Raw genomic sequence first — 18,693 nt, forward strand, 5'->3', positions numbered from 1 at the left:
CACCCCTATGTTTACTGAAGCATTATTCACAACAGCCAAATTATGGAAGCAGCCCAAGTGTCACAAATGAATGGATATAAAAGATGTGGTATATATACACTTATACGTGTGTATACACACACACACACACACACACACACATATATGCAGTGGAATATTATTCAGCCACAAAAAAAAGAATGATCTTGCCATTTGCAACAATATGGATGGAGCTAGAGAATATAATGCTAAGTGAGATAAGTCAGAGAAAGACAGATCCATGACTTCATTCATATGTGGAATTTAAGAAAACAAAACAAAGGAAAGAAAAAAAGAGTGTCAAACCAAGAAACAACTCTTAACTACAGAGAACAAACTGATGGTTACCAGAGGGGAGGCTTGTGGGGGGAGGGGTGAAATAGGTGAAAGGGATTAAGAGCTCCCTGATGATGAGCACTGAGTACTGTATAGAAATGTTGAGTCACTATACTGTGCACCTGAAACTAACATAACACGATGTTAACTATACTGGAGTTAAAATAAAAAACTTTAAAAAAAGGAAAAAAAAAATTCACTGAGCACTTATATGTCAGAAATCATGCTAAGAGCTTTACATGCCTTACCTTACTGAACCTTTATGATAGCCCTGTAAGATATTATCACCATTTTACAGGTTAGGAAATGGAGACCTATCTTTCTGATAAGTGACATTGATGTTACAGAGTAGTAAATAAGGAACATGGAATTTGAAACTCTCCAATCACCTGTTCACTTACCCAAAAGATACAGCACTCTTAGGTGGCCAAACACTCATCTACACACAAAAATGATGACTTAGTAAACCCTATACACTCTAACAACTCCATTATACTCTACAGACACCATTTTTGCTTAAAAATGAATAAAGGTAGGGCACCTGAGTAGCTCAGTCATTAAGCATCTTCAGCTCAGATCATGATCTCAAGGTTTATGTGTTCGAGTCTCACATCAGCTGAACTCAAGCCCCACATCAGGTGAGCACGAGCCTCGCCTTGGATAAAATACCAGCCCTGCTTCAGGTGAGCCACTCTTCTCTCTCTCTCTCTCCCTCTTGTGGGATTCTCTCTCTCCCTCTGCCCCTCACTCACTTGTGTCCTCTCTCTCTTCCAAAAAAAAAAAAAAAGATTAAAAATAGAGAAATGTTTCTAACTTGAACTTGAGCTCAGATTCAGAGGTGTCCTGGGTAAGGCCATAGGAATAGACTGTGTCAAGGTTTGAGGCTGGTGGTAATGCAGTGGAAGTACACTCCGTTGTCTATGTTAATACTGGCCCCTTGACTCCTCTTCTTGGCTATGTGGATTAAGATGCTACAAACCTAATCATGTTTCCATGAAGGAGTCCAAGACACAGGGACACACTTGTGTGACACAAAATTAGAAAACTCATGTCTTCACTTTAGGAGTAAAACACAGCTCAACTTGAACCACTGTTAGGATTACAAGAAATGCAGCAATACAGCTCCAGTTTTGTAACTGACACCTAAGGACATACCCTGGGCACAGATAATGGCAGTTAGAGAGTAAAACACCACCTTCCAGGTACCATTATGAGCAAAGAAAACTGACCAGACAGGAACAGAGGAGAGAAATGTGAGAAGATAGAGTGTCTACAAAACACTCTGGGGCCTTTAAGAAATAACCAGATGAAATTTTAAGGATGGGTCAAGAATCAGTGGCTATTGTTATTTTCACTCTTTTTGTATTCACGAAAGTGGTAAAAATTAAAAGGTATTAAGAAAATTGGAAGGAGGGGCGCCTGGGTGGCTTAGTCGGTTAAGAGTCCGACTTTCGCTTAGGTCATGATCTCGCGGTTCGTGGGTTCAAGCCCCGCATCGGGCTCTGTGCTGACTGCCGGCTCAGAGCCTGGAGCCTGTTTCAGTCTGTGACTCCCTCTCTCTCTGACCCTCCCCTGCTCATGCTGTCTCTCTCTCTCTCTCCTAGAAATAAATAAAACATTAAAAAAAAAAAAAAGAAAAAGAAAATTGGAAGGAAATGCCAGATTTTAATAGGTCTATCTCTGGGTGGTATGATTACAGGTAATTGTTACTGCCTTTAAACTTTCTGTATTTCCCAAAACTCATCTCCAATGAACAGTATTATTTTATAATCAGAGAGTAAAAAAGGTTTCTAAGTCAACCATTCAATTCTAATAATATAAAAATGCTATTTCTAAGGTTAATTTTTAAGCCAACACCAAAATCTGTGTTTCAGACTTCAAGACAACTACTTATTATATATGCAAAGTAACTGTCCCTCTTCTTAGGATTGGGAATATATTTCATTTTGGTTATACATTTCAATTCAAACAAAAGAAATCATACCTTCCAAATTTATTTACACCCCCACCATTACATTTACCGTGTGGCTTTTGGTGCACCTGTATTTTAACATTCCATTCCAAAGTAGGAAGTTCATTTTCACTGGCAGACCAGAGTCTTAAAATTTAGGACTAGCAGAACCAGACAAACACAATATTGCTAACGATACAGAAGTTTTGAGCTATATCATGAACCTCATCAGATAATTTATATAAACCATCCATTATATACATAGTTGCATCTTATGCCAATTCTCATGCATCATAAACTTGATTCCCTAAAATGATGAAAATAATCAAGTCCATACTTGTTAAAATGTTCTACAGCCTATTTTTGGAAATTCTTATCTTAGGTGATATAGAAAAGCTCAAGAATACCTCTGCAAACATAATCTTAAGGTCCATTTCATAGTAAGACTGTTTTCAAAAGCAGAAATAAAATTTGAGGCATAACCCCAGCTATTATTTCTATAAAATAATACTTCCTTAAAAAACAAATATCAAAAACCCTGTTTTGGATACTTAGCAAAGCCTCCGTTTATTAACAGTGTTCATGAAAAGTACTTTATTGGTAATGAAAAACTTTTTATATTCAGTCATACATTTCAAAATTGAGGTCACATTCTTACCTGGAGATTTGATGTCCAGCATAGAGGAGCAGGGCAGTCAAAAAATACAGGTAAAGCTGAACCAGATGCTGCCTGGGCAAGGTAAGTAGCACAACACTTAAAATATAACCTGTAGCAGAAATAAAGAGAGATTATAAATAAAACACAATTCTAATTTAGTCTTCCAATTAATTACACTAATAAAAAGAGCCTGAAGTCAATTACTTTCCAATTAAGTTTCAACAACTGTGAGGTTTTTTTTTTTTCTTCATACCAAAATAAGTTTAATACAGTAAAAATCACTATGGACTTTTTGTTGAAAATAAAGCATTTTTCACTTTTTTAGGTAGCCTTCTCTAATTTATATTCAAATATACCACACAAAGGTACAACAAGACTCCTCTCATTATCTTGATGTCTACTTATTTGTTCGACACCAATTCTCCATCCTCTAGTCCCAGAGGAAACACTGCTTAATGTCCCTCTCTAAAGCTGCCTCTTCCACTTGACTCAAGATCTTATTTCTTTAACTCCTAAAGACCCTCTATCTCCTACATCTTCAATCATCCCCCTAACACCAGTGCTCACCTCTCTCTTCAAAGGGCTTAAGGGCTCTTCTTCCAATCGTGAAAAACTCTTCATGCTGATTTTTCCTATTATCTAAATGTTATAAACTATGTGTACCAATGCCTCCATTCTCTAACCCTCCGTTACTCCCTCTTTATCATTTACGATCTACAAACGCTCTATGAACCTTCTTTACCCTTCACTCTAAAAAAACCTCCGAAGTCAACAACTGCCTACTTGTCAAATCTAAAACACCCTGCTTATCGTTGTCCTGGCAACCACCTTCAAAACTGGCTCTGTGGCATAGATTTCCTTATAACCTCAAACTACTCCTCCACTTTCTTTTTACTTCCTCAAATGAACAAAGGAAATTTAGTCCCCAAACAACTGCTGTTCTCTCTACAAAGTATCTAGCTCAAACAGTTTTTGTTGTTGCTTCAAATATACCATTCTAAATGTATGTTATCAACAGAGTTACTGAGAACCTGTGTACTGCACATGCAAAAAAAAAAAAGGCAATCATTTCTTATTCTAAGCAGGTATCTCATATCTCACAATGCCTGGGATATAATCCACTTAAATGTTCTCATATACAAATACAAACTGAGCCCCTCCCCCATAACCCCTCCCCAAAACAGCCTCTCCTCCCTTTTACCCTCTTTCTCCCCTTCCCCACCGTAGAAACATAGTGTGTTTATATTTTATGGCCAAACTATTTTGAATTTTGTTGTCCTACCCCTGGTGCCCTGCCTTCTCCCTTTCCAGGACCACAGCTCCCGCCCTCTTGGCCTCTGGTCCTCTCCCTGGTGCCCGCCCTCTCCCCGGTTTCTTACATAGTTGATTCTCTCCTCCTTAGTCTTCCCCCACCTGCACCCCAGCCCCGTGGCCCTGTCCTCCTCTCTGTGGCAGTTTCATATTTGCTAAGACAAATTTGCTCATTAAACATTTTGTTGTTTAATGAGCCTCCCTCAACAGGCTGGCTCACCCTGTTTCTCTCCTAAATCCCATTCACTCTGACTCAAACCTGAGTCATCTTTCTGTCATCACCAAGTCCTGCTGTCCCAGTGTCTCATGTCACCATTCCCTTCCAGTCCCTACGCCCCATATCCCAGTCCCCTCTTAATATAATAGTATACTAATAGCAATTCTTCTTCCTGTCTCTTTCCATCCTCATCCATCCTACACTTCAGTACAAAGCCATCACTTACATCTACACAACTCTCTTGCTTAAAAACCTGCAAAAGTTCTTAACTTCTCAGTCTGATAGTGTAGGTCTTGGAAAACCTGGTTCTAGTCTAATCTTCTGTAACTATTTTCTATTTATTAGTGAGTCTTTATTACAGTACAGATATCCATTCTTAGTACCCAATGCACCTCTTATGCTTAAAGCTAAGGAGACAGGAGCACTATGCTAGAGACTAAAGAGGTAGAATTCAGATTTCCCACACACCCTAACTTTAAGAACAATCCAGCAGAAACGAGACAGAAGTATTTCTATTAGCTTTTAATTTCTTAAAATAATTTCCCCAATTTATTTTGCTAATCCCTATCTCAAAGGACTTTAGAGGTATTTAAGAAGGATGCTTACTATACTTAGCAAGCAGGTTTAGCATTTGTGGCTGAAGATTTTTTAATCCATCTATTGCATAAAACCTCTCCTTAAGTTCTCTTTTAATGAACTATCATTTTCCTTTCCAGATCTTATCTTTCCCTTTTAATGCACATCTCATAAAACAGCTGCCAAATCCTCCAGACTGAACATATTGATTTCATTCGTTCTTTCAATTATCCACTCAACCAATTTTTACATATAAAGTGTGACTTACACGCATTTCTAAGAGTTTGGTTTTTTTAATGTTTTATTTATTTCTGAGAGAGAGAGACAGCATGAGCAGGGGAGGGTCAGAGAGAGAGGGAGACAAAGAATCTGAAACAGGCTCCAGGCTCTGAGTTAGCCGTCAGCACGGAGCCCGACGTGGGGCTCGAACCCACGAACCATGAGATCATGACCTGAGCCAAAGTCGGATGCCTAACCGACTGAGCCACCCAGGCGCTCCCTATATGCATTTCTAGACATTAAAGATCCAAAGAATAAAGTAATTGTAGTCTGGTGAACAAATAAACATGGACAAAAGTATGATGCAATACGGTGCTATCATAAACAAATATTAGAAGGGCTTTTATTAAGTGATTTAAGTTTGATCTGAACTGAGGACGGTGAATAGATCTTTATCAGGCTAAGAAAAAGAAAAACATTCTAGGAAAAGAGAATAGCAGACATGAAAACCATAAAAAGACAAAGGATGTTTTCAGGAGACCATAAACTCTGGAGGATAGACTAAAATTTGGTGTAAATAAAAAAAGTACTGGGAGATGATGCTGATAGAACTGGTGGCTAACACCTCAATATAAAGCCTTGTATACACTAATAAAGAGTTTAGACTGGACCAACATTTCTCAAATCTTTTAGATACACTTTAAGTGAGGTAAGAAAACAAAAAACAAAACAAAAACCTTATGGCCCAACTATCCCCCGCCTTTTTCACATTCCAGTGGAATGCAAATATGCATCACTATTCATTCTAAAAAATTACAACAAACTCAACTGATGATGATGAAGATAACCCAACAGTAATTTATAATTAAAATGCAAGACAAGCAGCATTTAATAATGATAACCTACCTAAAATAACATTAATGAATATTCCTAACAAAATGCAGGGAGGATTTCTATTATTTGAAAGTTATTTTAGTGGGGGGAGGGGAAACAAGGACCTAGAATAAATCAGCAGCTTTGGTATAGATTGGCAGGGTCAGCTATGAGAAACATATTTAAAGAAGTCTTAGTAGTGATCTATGAGTGAGTGACTGAGAACAAGGAAGTGAAAATGGTTCTGATGGTTCTAGCTTGGGTAATCAAGAAGATAGTTTTGCTATTAAGATACGAAACAAGAGAAAGAGAAGGTCTGAGGTAAAGATGAGTTCATGACCATAAACTGAAGTGTCTACAGAACACTTAAGGTGGTGATGTCTAACAACAGTTAGAAATCCATTAGGACCCGGCACTAGCTAGGTGCTAGGAATAGCCCCATTCTTACCTTCAAGGAACTCACAATCTAGTTAGGAAGACAGATGAGCCTAAGGACCCTTGGAATACAGCACAGTAAGTGCTATGGTAGAGGTATGAACTGGATGCCATGAGATCACAAAGGAAGAACACTAACCTCAGACAAACGTGGTCAAAAAAGCAATGGAAAGTGGAGATAGGGATATGCAGCCAAACTATGTGAGATCATGCAAACAACAAAAGATGAAAATTAAACACAAATTCTGGGCTGTATCAACACTTAAGAAGTCTAAACAAAAAACATAGCAAAAGAGTCAAGAAGGAATGGTCAGAAAGTTAGAAGAATCTAATTGTTAAGAGGAAGTAGTCAACAACTTCATAAATATGAGATGGTCTGCAGACTGAGGACACAAATGAAGCTTGAGTTTTACATTTTAGATCACTCATGATTTTAGTGATTGCAATTTCAATGGACTTGTTCTCATAGCCACTCTTTGCTTTCTACCTTCGACAATGCTAATTCTGGCTCTCATTACCTCTGGCCTAAAATCCTAACTGGTCTTCGTAACTCCAGATTCTCCCCTCCCCAATCCAGTGGCCTGTACAACACTGCCTAATCAATCTTCTTAAAATGCAGTTCACCTGCTTTAAATCCTTCAGTGACACTTCACTACCTACCGAATTACGCATAATACCTGATATATGTATCCAGGTCTTTTCACAAATTCCCCCATTCTACCTTTTCAAAATTATTTCTATTTCCCTTTTTATATCCTATACTTTGCAAAAACAGTTCTATAATTAGCATTCCAATCATATTTAAACATTCCCTTATTTTTGCTTTTCTCAGACCCCACACTGGAAAGCTTCTCAATTTGAAGGTACAATTATATTCCATAAACATGAACTTTACCACTCCTTACCTTGATTTTTAAGCTCTTAATAACAGTAAAAGGATAATAAGGGAGGTCACAATAGCAATAAAAGGGACAAAATACCTAGGAATGAACTTAACAATAAATGCCCAAGACCTATATAATAAAAACTTTAAAACACTCCAAAAGGACTCAAAACAAAACAAAAAAAAAAACAACCTGGAACAAAGTGAGGCTTTCTGTATTCATACATAGAGAAGAGTTAACATCTTTTAAGCTATCTCTTCATCCTAACTTAAATTAAGTACCTAAAATTCATATAGCCAACAATATCAGAAAAACTCTGAGAAATAAAAAACAATGAAGGGACTAAGTCTAGATAGTAAAATATAGTCTAAATATTCTTTAAGACCACACACTTAAAAAACAGGAAAAAATACCAGAAATGGAACAAAATGTATGGGAGAATTTAATATATAATGATTAGTCTGGAAAAGCTGAACTATTTAATAAATATATGGAAACTACCAATCTGGGGGGAAAAAATTATACCTATAACATATTGTACATGCAGATAAATCCTAAGTGGAGCAAATATGTAAATGTAAAAAGTGAAACAAAAATAATGGAGTAAAATATGATAGAGAAGCCTTTTCTGAGTCAAAATTCTAAGTTATAAAAGAAAAAACAATAGGGGCACCTGGGTGTCTCAGTTGGTTAAGCGTCAGACTTTGGCTCAGGTCGTGAGTCTGAGCTCCCACATTGGACTCTCTGCTGAGGGTCCTCTATTCCCCCCTCTCTCTACCCCTCCCCAGCTCATTCTCTAAGTAAATTAATAAACTTAAAAAAAAAAGAAAGAAAAAAGAAATTCAATCTCATTAATAACAATTTCTGCATATGAAAAAAATTATAAGCCAAAATCAAGACAACCAAAACTGAAAAAAGTAATTTCAACTCATCATAAAGGGTTAATTTCCCTAATGTATACCAAACTCCCACAAATTGGCAAGAAAAGGCTGAAATCCAGAGGAGGCCAGCCTAACTACTCTCTGTTGGTGCTGTGTCTCCCTTCGGTTGGAGCTGCAGCCCCAGTAAAGCCTTGCCTGTGCCTCTGGGGGGGAAAAAAGGGAGGGGGATGCTAATACCCCACAGAAAGTGGGCAGAGGACATGATCTGACAACTCACAGAAGAGGAAACACATGTTTTCCATAAACATGAGAATACTATCTTACAGTAAGAGAAATACAAATAAAAAACTATGTTAAAAAAAAAACATCCATTTTCTACCTACTGGAATAGCCAAATGTAAGAATTTGATAACACTGTTTTGATAAGGATGGAAGACTGCAGGAACTCTCAACCATTGTCTGTAAAATCCCACAGAGAGTAGTATAGATCCTTATTACAAACATATATACTCTTTAATGCAACAACTTAATTTCTAGTAATTTATCTCAAGGCTATATTTGTATCTATCAAAATTATGGCCGTATAAAATTATTTAGCGCAACACTGAATAAAACAGAAGAAACGAAAGTGTTCACCAACAGAGCATTAATTCTATGGTATGGCCATACAAGGATACTATGCCACTACAAAACAGATGTAGGAGGACTAGGGGGAGAATGAGGCCTTAACATTTAACGGGAATCTTAAAGTCTGGCAGAATAGAAAGTGTCACCATAAAAACACAGAGCACAAAACTTTATTTCATGAGTATCTAAAAGCAGTATCTTTGATACATCATTAAGTCAAAACAAACGACAGGTTCAGAACACTGTATACTATCCTATCATCTGTACAGACATACATGTATTCATACTTATTTACATTTATTTACCAATATATCTTTATACTGACTTATATATACATAAAAATAGATTTTCATAAGTTAATAAAAATAGCTACTTGCTGGGGCTTAAGAGAACTTAAATGACAGCGACAGGAGGATGATACATTTTACTGTATGCTTTTTATGTTTTGATTTTTTTAACATAAATAAATGTATAAATATATTACTAACTTTTAAAAAGAATTTTAAAAATGTATTTAAGGGTGAAATTTTGTAATATGGAACATTTCATAAATACTCAATACTTTGACACAGATGTTACTCTAACCGAAAAACTGCTCAAGCTGAAACTATCTACTCATATAATCACTGAGTTTATTCTACCATAGCATGTAATAAGTATATTTAAGAAGGCTCAGTTGAGTTCCCAAAGTTATAAGCCAGAGTATGAATTTCAACTGTATTAGAACCCATTCAACTTCTAAAATTAATGTTTCTGATTATTAGGCAGCTGTTTTTAAAATAAATATTTCAATCTACTCAGAAATAGTATATGTGATAAGTACATTTTTTTTAAAGTACAGTGTGAATTACTTTGCTGATTAAGTTAAAAATCTAAGCCAAGTACCCAATTGTTCTTCTACAAAAGACTGGAATTATTTTCCATGAATTGGCTAACATACAAAGCTTTTAATAAAGGGCTGAGAATTATAGTGTTTTGCAGCATAAAAGAACCTTCTCATTTCACAGAATTTCCCAAGGTAATGCCATCTAACAGAGATGAATTTATTGTAACCAGATGTTCTGCTTCTAGTGCACTGCCTTTTCTACTATACTTCTTCCCACAATGGCTTACTTGGGAATCTCTTAGAGATGTAAGGGGTTTTCAGGGCTGAGCACTGGAACCCAGAAAGTCCTCCCATAGATAAAAATAAATCTCACTGAGACAGGATAAACCCTTCACAAGTTTATAAAATATATACTCATTGATGGACAATTCTAATAATAATAATAATAATAATATTAAGCCACTATCATCATCAAACCACACCTTGAATTATGCAATAGCAATGTCAAATGAAAATACGTTATTGCTATGATTACATATAAACCAAAAACTAACCTAAAATAAGGATCATGACTGTCATACTAGATGAATTTTTACCTGTTTCCTGCCTGTATTTCTTTTCCTTTTTTTAAAGATTTTATTTATTTATTTATTTATTTATTTTATATGTATTTTTGAAAGAGAGAGGGAGAGACCGAGACAGAGCTGGGAAGAGAGAGAGGGAGACACAGAACTGGAAGCAGACTCCAGGCGCCACACTGTCAGCACAGAATCCAACGTGGGGCTCGAATTCACGAACTGTGAGATCATGACCTGAGTTGAAGTCAGTGACTTAACCAACTGAACCAGGCAGGCCAGGCACCCCTTAAGATTTTATTTTTAAGTCATCTCTGCACCTAACATGGGGCTCAAACTCACAATCCCAATATCAAGAGTCACATGCTCTAGTGACTGAGCCAGCCAGGTGTCCCTCCTGCTTGTATCTTGACTTCAACTTCTTTTAACCTCAACATTACTTTTACCACTAACTCTAAATCATATCACTTATATTTTAAGAAGTATTTTTTTAAATATATATATGTCATTTCCAACATTCATTTAACTGAAATAAATGCCTTATGTTCCACTGATGTTAATGTTCTGGAACAATAAAGAATATTGCACTTAGGAAGCTTACCTTCTGAATGACTAACAAAACCCATAACAGACAAATTATAACAGGCCAAATGTCTGGAAAGGTAGTTCTCATTATTTACATTTTATCATATTAAAATCTAAAATGTTTTCTTATGCCTTCTAAATTTTTCTTTAATGTTTTTTATTCATTTCTGAGAGAGAGAGAGAGAGAGAGAGAGAGAGACAGTGTGAGCAGGGGAGGGTCAGAGAGAGGGAGATACAGAATCTGAAGGAGTCTCCAAGCTCTGACCTAGCTGTCAGCACAGACCCAGACACGGGGCTCGAACCCACGAACCGGGAGAATCATGACCTGAGCCAAAGTCAGACGCTTAACCGACTGAGTCACCCAGGCACCCATAAAATGTTTTCTTCTGCCCTCTAGTTTCATCCAGTAAAATAAATCGAAAACTGTCTGTTCTCTTCTAGCTCTAATAATTCATATGCGATGGTAACACAAATTATACTACAAGCAAGATTCGGACACATTCGGACACATTCATCAATGACTGTATCACTGTCATTTCAATGTAACCAAATCTCATTTTACTCAAATTCAAAAACACTTAACAAAGATACAAATCAGAATGCTCACTAAAAGATTAGCAAAGGTGATATAGACACTTACCTACATAATGCATATTAAGAGCCAAATACTTATACTGGAAAAGAGGGTTGTTACTGAGGCTACTTCTTTGGATCTGCTGGAAGAAAGAGCTGACATCCCATCTGTACAGGACATCCAACAGCATGATGCTTGGCACCCTCAGGGCCACATTTAACACTGCCTCCAGTTTTTCCTTTGCAGCCATGTTTTTTTCTTGGAGCAGACCTAAAATTCAGGAGACATAACATATAAAAAAGAAGTCACCTCAAAAAGCTTTTAGATACCCTCTTATGAATCTAATGGATTGTCACATACTACACAAAAACTATGCAATAATGTATAAAACTCCTCAGCCACAACTACTACTTCTAGGTATTCGTGAAGCAATCTTTGTACTGGGTTTTCACACTGACCCTTTCAGGTCTTTCCAGTCTGCCTAAGTGTTAAGGCCTCAAAACTTATTTTTAAAAAGCTGAACTCCAACTCTAGGAACTAGCAACAAAACACCCTAATAATACTACAGCTTTTGTCCAATTAACTTGCAAGGAAAAATTCACACTATAAATCTAAGATTTCTTTAGCTCTTCAAAAAATGGAAAATTTTTAAGGGGTTATTTAAAAGAAAACACCTAAGCTATAAAAATTTGCTAACTACACACTTAGTTTGCAGCAGCATCTTAAAACCCTATCCTTTTCTATATTACTTTCAATCAAAATTGAAGTACTGAATTTACATGATGTAGATACAATTCAAAGAACTCAGGTTACAGGTAAAGAAAACATTGTTCACAATATTGTTTCCTTGAATCATTAAACTCTTCATTTGATATTCCCATAATCTGCCTTCCAAGTGGGAAACAATTGCTCATCAAATTCTTCCTGTGATACACAGATATGCTGGCACTTGGGAGTCTGCAGCTCCTGTCTGTGCTCAGCTGTTGATGATTTAAAGAATTAAAAAAGAAAAAAAAAAGGAAGGAAATGAAAGATCTCCAGACAATTCTGGGGGCACCTGGGTGACTCAGTTCATGATCTCACGGTTCGAGACCCTGCATCGGGCTCTGTGCTGGCAGCTATCTCAGAGCCTGGAGCCTGTTTCAGATTCTGTATCTCCCTCTCTCTCTCTGACCCTCCCCTGCTCATGCTGTCTCTCACTCAGAAATAAATAAAACCATTAAAATAATTTTTTAAATAAAAGGACAATTCTGTGCAACACTGCTTTGTATGATAGAGCTGCAAATTAATCCAAGGAACTATGAGAATCAGGCAAACAAAAGTCGGTTAGACAATTTTAAAAGTAATAATTCTGGATTGTTGGCTCTGACAATATCCTTTTAAGAATTTTGCTGAGAAAGCTAAACACATTTCCAGCTTTGGCAGTAATTTCAGACATTACAGGACAAATGAAAACATTTATTTCTGAAGAAAATTACAGTGACAGATTGCTATGCTATGGTTAAATATTTGTCAGTATTTCCATTTTACCCTCTAATTTTCATAGCTTCTTAGCTCAGATAGTTTAAAAAAAAAAGGGGACCTCAACCTGGCAAACCATTAACAGATGTTTGTCAATTACTAAAAACCTGATGCATTGTATCACTGAGTGATCATAAATCATTACCATTACTTAAAAGTTATATATATCCTAAGAATGCACAAGTAACATTTTTATAAATACATATTATAATTCTGATTACTTTAAATGAACAAAACCACTTTAATAATTTTCCTACATAAGAAATAAATACTGTCAGAGAACTAAAACCTAACAGTTGTGTCCTAAGGGGAAAAAGTACTAAAAAATAAAGTCTACTCAACATTTATTGCAAATTACACCATTCAGGAACCTCGATTTCTCAAAGCTTGTTATTATGAAGAAAAAAAAAATCTTGAGACCAAAATATAACATTAACATCCTTCCAACAATAGGGCTAAGGTGATTTTTATTTCCTTTTCTGTTTGCCAAGTGTTGTAGAATACCCATTATTGGGAATTAAAAAAAAAAGAAATTCCTGTAAAAAGTGTAATATGCCTAAGCTATCTGGATGACTTAATGAAATATATAGAACATAACTACTTAGGTGGCCAAACAGATAAACAAACTCAGTTGGGAGTTTATTTCAAAGTACACAAATAATAGGGGCGCCTGGGTGGCTTAGTTGGTTAAGCGTACGACTTTCGCTTAGGTCATGATCTCGGGGTTTGTGGGTTCGAGCCCCGCGTCGGACTCTGTGCTGACTGCCAGCTCAGAGCCTGAAGCCGGTTTCAGAGTCTGTGGCTCCCTCTCTCTCTGACCCTCCCCTGCTCACGCTGTCTCTCTCTCTCTCCTAGAAATAAATAAAACATTAAAAAAAAAAATTCAAAGTACACAAATAATACATTTTTCTCACAAACCACCAGTCCCATGTGAAAATCATCATGGACTGAGATAACAGTATCACTGACAGGCTTTGTACTATAATGGAATATACTTTTTCCATATTTTAGAATCCAATATGCTTTAGTAGGGATTATAACTAAGTTAATACTTTTGGTCCATATTTATTTCATCTGACTTAGAGCCTTCCTCTTTTTTTAATGTTTTGCTGTTTTTACATTTACCCACTTTCAACATTTATTGCAGCTCTCAAAGGGGTAAAGAAAAAAATTTTAACTAAACAATTAACCACTCGTGCATCAGAAATCAAGATATGAACAACTAGGGAGAAAAAAATCTCCCTAATCTTATAGAGGTTCATCTCTATTACAGAAGAGGGCCATTAGGAGAATGGTACAAATTCCCTCTCAACTATCACTATATAGAAGAATAAAAAGGAAACCTTGAGTTCCTACAGCTCTCAATAAGAATATTTGAGACTGATCCCCAAATTCTGCTGCATAGTAAATACAAGACTCAAATGTCTGAATTGAGGACCTTGCATAGAATGACATATGCCCACTTAATAACAATTCTACTGCTTAAAAACATAACCATTTATTTCCGTATGTGAGTTATATTTTAGCAAGTCATTGGAAAGCAGGGCCTATATGTGGACATGGAGGAAACAAATTCAGTACATGGAAAACCAGATGTAAAATGCTACCCACAAAAGCTGTGGAAAGACAACTCTCCCACAACTTTGTGATTTCTAAAGTATAAGTAAGTACCACATGATAGGGTGATCACCATCACAAATTCCATACCCTACACTCCAGCACCACACACTAAATTAACATATAAACAAAATGTGGAATCCTTTATTTTGCTTAAAATCACTGAAATCACTCACATTGCTAAGCCACTCTATTAGAAGCATGAAGTAAAAATGGAGCTTTCTCCCCTAGAATAAAAAGATTGTTGTATTTCTATGATATCTGTTTGAAGCCTAACTGATCTTTTTCTTAGATTTATTATCAGAGCTAATGAGTATATTCCAAGTATATTCCAAGAATTTTTAAATTCTCTTAAAATCAAAATAATACCAAAGTATCCTCAAAAATAAGCAAAGGAGCTGAACACAAAGATGACTCCTAAGGCCAAATATACGTTATTTCCTGCCATGTTCAATTACACAAATTTTCCCCTCCATGAAAGATTTTTATGTCCTTGAAATGTTAACAGAACTGGGAAATTAATATGCCAACACAATATCTCAGCAAGTAATGTGGACTAAATGTGACTCAAGCTTAAGGATGTTTTACACAGTGAAACAGCTTTAAAAAAATCCTTTCCAAAAGCAGCAAAAAAAAAAAAAGACTCAACAATGCTAACCAAAGCAGGACCACAGTGATTTCATTAGAGGACTTTCCCAGGCCTGGAAGCAGCAAATCACTACTTACACAGTAACGTCCTGTACAAGTATAACCTTGCACTGCTCACCATTCATATTTGTGGGTTAGGAAACACTGGGAGTCTCACTCTACACCTTCCTGAAAACACTGCACTTTTTGTTTGATGAAGAAATCACACAAACCATTTGGAACAATATGGAAAATACAAGTTTTTAAAGTAATAGCTTATCTGCTGAAGAATTAAGGAAAAGAAATGGAAAATGGGATCTTACCAAAAAAGGATATTCACATCTCCTAGCTAAACTCCCTTTTTAAAAAAGCAAATCAAAAATAAAAAATAGGAAAGCCATATGACCAATTTAAAATTCAGTACAAAAGATAATTTAAGGCTGAAAGTTTCTACATCCTTCTCCCTCTTCGAAAGGAAAAAAACATTAATCTCCTTTCTTTGTCCAATCCAACAGGAAAAAAAAAATTCTGCCATCCACTAAAACCAATCTCAAGAAAAATCTTCTGGCAGTCCATACATTAGGATGGTAAGCCCTGAAAATGTTAAAGGACAAAACTAGAGCTTAAAATCCTAAGTAAACTCAGCCACAAACTAAGATCCTCAGGATAAGAACGTACCTCTTACATAAGCATTGGCACATGTTTTAAATACAGCTGGTCCTCCCCACTGCCACGCTATGGCTAGCTAACTTTGTACCTGATTTCCACATAAACTACTAGCAATTCTGTGGCTTCTCCTTATCTCCTAAGTGGCAAAGATATGGAATCCGTCTGAATAACAGGACCACCTTTCAACTCTTAAGGACCCAGACAGAGGGAATAAAAACTGCTCTCTGCCATTGGGCGTTCAGCCTGGGTCACGACTGCAGCACCGACAGCTCATCCTTTGGGCAGGATTCAAGATTCAGTAGAACGGCACAGTCCGCATTTAAAAAAATAAAAAGACACACAATTCTCTCCTTTCTTTTCAAACTAGTTTCCTGTTTACTGCAGAGGGCGATGCAAAGCCATCCATTAATCTTTGATGCCTTCTCGCTGTAAAGCCCCCTTCCTCACTCCTCGCACCTCCTCCCCCACCCTCCACGCCTGCTGATCTCAGCCGCGTTTGAACTATAGTAACCCCCAACCCAGCTCGCTGCAAAGCAGGCAGCGCAACAGCAGGGCCGCTGCCGCCGCGGGGCTAGGGGATTACGTTCGCAAAAACTCTGCCAGTAAAGAGGCCCGTGCCAGGGAGCTCCCCTCTCGTCTGGCCAAGGGTGCTGGCTCCGCCACGCCACGCACCAAAAAGCTTCCAAAAAAGATGCAGGCGAAGTTCATCATCCACGAGCAGAAAGGGGAGACTCATTCCTACAGGGAGAGCAAGGGTCTTGAGTGGGAAAAGAAAAACACGAGTGGGGTGGAGAAGGTATGGCAGCCGAGAGTGGAAGCGATGGGGACAAAAAGGAAGGGATCGGGAGCGCTCTCACAGTAAAAAAGGACCGACAGGATGCAAAGCAAATGGGCCCCCATTCGAAGAACGGCTTGGCAGGCCTTTCCGCACCTCCAAACAATATCAAACCCCTTGAAAGGAGGAAGGAGGCGGCTGAGTTTGGGGCTGCGTAGCCCAAAGGATAAGTCAAAAGGAAAGAGGGAGGGAAGCCTGGAAGCCAAGTGGACAAAGACGCAAAAGAGGGAAAGTTGAAAGTGGGAACCAGAGAAAAGCGGCTGAAAATGAGCACCTAGGAAGGGGCAGCTCAGGAAGCAGCTTAGAAAAGACCTCTCTAAAGGGGGTTCTGGGGATGAAGGGGCGGGCAGAGCTCAGAGAGAGGGCAGCTTAGGAATGCCAGGGGAGGGAAGGGTCGTCTCCGGGAGGGTGGGCAATTAAGGAGGCGGAGCTCAAGGCCCGGGAGCTGGGGGAGGGGGCTCTCTGCGGGAAGGGGCCTGGGAGGGAGGGCAGAGAGTCGGAGAGCCGGTGGGGGGCCAGGAGGTCTGCAAGAGGGGCAGCTGGTTAGGACGGAGGAGCGGGTGAACAGAGGATGGGGCCGCCGCCGAGACGGGGAAGAAGGTGGGGAAGGGGAAGAACCGGGAAGGGGCGAGGTGGGGAGCGGGGGGAGGAAGGAGCAGGCAAAAGGGTGGGGGAGGGGAGAAAGGAGGATGAGGGAAGAGAAGGGGGCGGGGGAGCCGGGATGAGAAGAGGCCAGCCAGGGCGGACGGTTCGGTCACCTCGGGCAGTGGCCTCTCTCCCCGCAGGGCGGCGCCGCCGGCGGGCAGGCGGGCTCCGCAACTCCCCGGCTCTCTCGCCCGCCCTCCCGTTCTTCTCAGGCGGCGGCGGCGGGGGCCGGGACGGCGCGGCTCACAGCGGCGGCTCCTCCGCGCCGGGCCTTAGTTGCAGCGTCTTGGGAGGCGGCGGCAGCGGCGGCGGCAGCGGCCCGACCCGTGCGGTCACCATCGTCCGCGGCGGCAGGCGCTCGCGGGCCGAGCCCCTCAGCAGCCGACGGCGGCCATGGCCTACTGCGCTCGCTCCTCCCGCCCCCGGCGCTCTGCGGCGGCCGAGGTCCGCTCTCGTTCTCTGCGCCTGCGCGCGCCGCGCCCCTCCCCCGCCCGCGCCCGCGCGCGCGCGCTCCCGAGCTCACTCACAATCGCAGGGGCCCGGTGGTTCCCGCGCCGCCCCCAGTACGTTGGCGGGAGACCGCCTTCCAGGGGCCCACGCAGCAGGGTCCAAGCGGCTACGGAGGCGCCTACCGCCCCGACCACCACACGCACACTGTGACACGCGCCTTTCTGACACACGTGTGCTCTCACACGCCTCAAATACCAGGAGCGGCGGGCGCTCACACCCACACTCACCTGCTGCGACCACGTGGGAGAATTGGAGGGGCTGATCCTCACCGGGTGCAACCGCAGTAGCAATGATGCCAGAATTTTTTTTTTACCTCTCTCACTGACTGGACTAGACTGTCAACTTCACGGCGTCAGGGACCAAGTCTGTGATGGCTCAGCCGTGTCTGACATAGAATAGGCGCTCCATAAGCCTCTGTTGAATAAGTGAATGCTTGAATAAGTGACCTGAAAATGCTATCTTTAATTTTAAATTTCTGCCCCTAGGTTTAAAGAATTTGCTCAAAGAATTTTATTGTAATACGAAATTGAATAGTATTTGTGTGTTGCTTTTGGTCGAAGGTTCAAAATAGAGGTAAGTGGACCCACCCCCTTCCCAAGGTCGAGGAAACTCATTTGTTCTGCCCCACTGACCAGCATGCCTACCTTAATTTAAATAGCAACATACATTTTAGGGCTGCAACTGTTCCCCACTTACCCGGGATACAAAGCCTGAGGCACGTCT

General features: G+C 39.5%; 2 protein-coding genes across 3 annotated transcripts in view; one reads left to right on the top strand and one right to left on the bottom strand.

Moving 5' to 3' along the window:
* Window positions 1–17,889, bottom strand: part of RNF145 (ring finger protein 145) — a 58,209-nt gene extending 40,320 nt beyond the window's left edge. Inside the window, exons 1-3 of one of the 2 annotated variants that reach the window (XM_039245360.1) lie at window positions 17,574–17,889; window positions 11,613–11,816; window positions 2,964–3,072 (exon numbers count right to left, since the gene is read on the bottom strand). In XM_039245360.1, coding sequence (XP_039101291.1) covers window positions 2,964–3,072; window positions 11,613–11,796 — 293 coding nt within the window. In that variant the 5' untranslated portion in view covers window positions 11,797–11,816; window positions 17,574–17,889. Of the gene's footprint in view, window positions 1–2,963; window positions 3,073–11,612; window positions 11,817–16,652; window positions 16,834–17,573 lie in introns of those variants that run through there. The other variant, XM_039245359.1, reaches the window with a different exon arrangement.
* On the top strand, window positions 17,537–18,232 carry LOC120240580 (protein FAM117B-like). Its single transcript, XM_039245334.1, has one exon. It carries the CDS (start codon window positions 17,537–17,539, stop codon window positions 18,230–18,232), a length of 696 nt encoding a protein of 231 aa, XP_039101265.1.
* The last annotated feature ends 461 nt before the right edge of the window (window positions 18,233–18,693 follow it).

This window comes from Hyaena hyaena, unplaced genomic scaffold (assembly GCF_003009895.1).
Source record: "Hyaena hyaena isolate Hyena2069 unplaced genomic scaffold, ASM300989v1 scaffold_253, whole genome shotgun sequence".
NCBI classification, from domain to species: Eukaryota; Metazoa; Chordata; class Mammalia; order Carnivora; family Hyaenidae; genus Hyaena; species Hyaena hyaena.

What these genes read in the sequence shown, in the direction of transcription:
- LOC120240580 (XM_039245334.1), top strand. Translation starts at nt 17,537, where the DNA reads ATGAGAAGAGGCCAGCCAGGGCGGACGGTTCGGTCACCTCGGGCAGTG.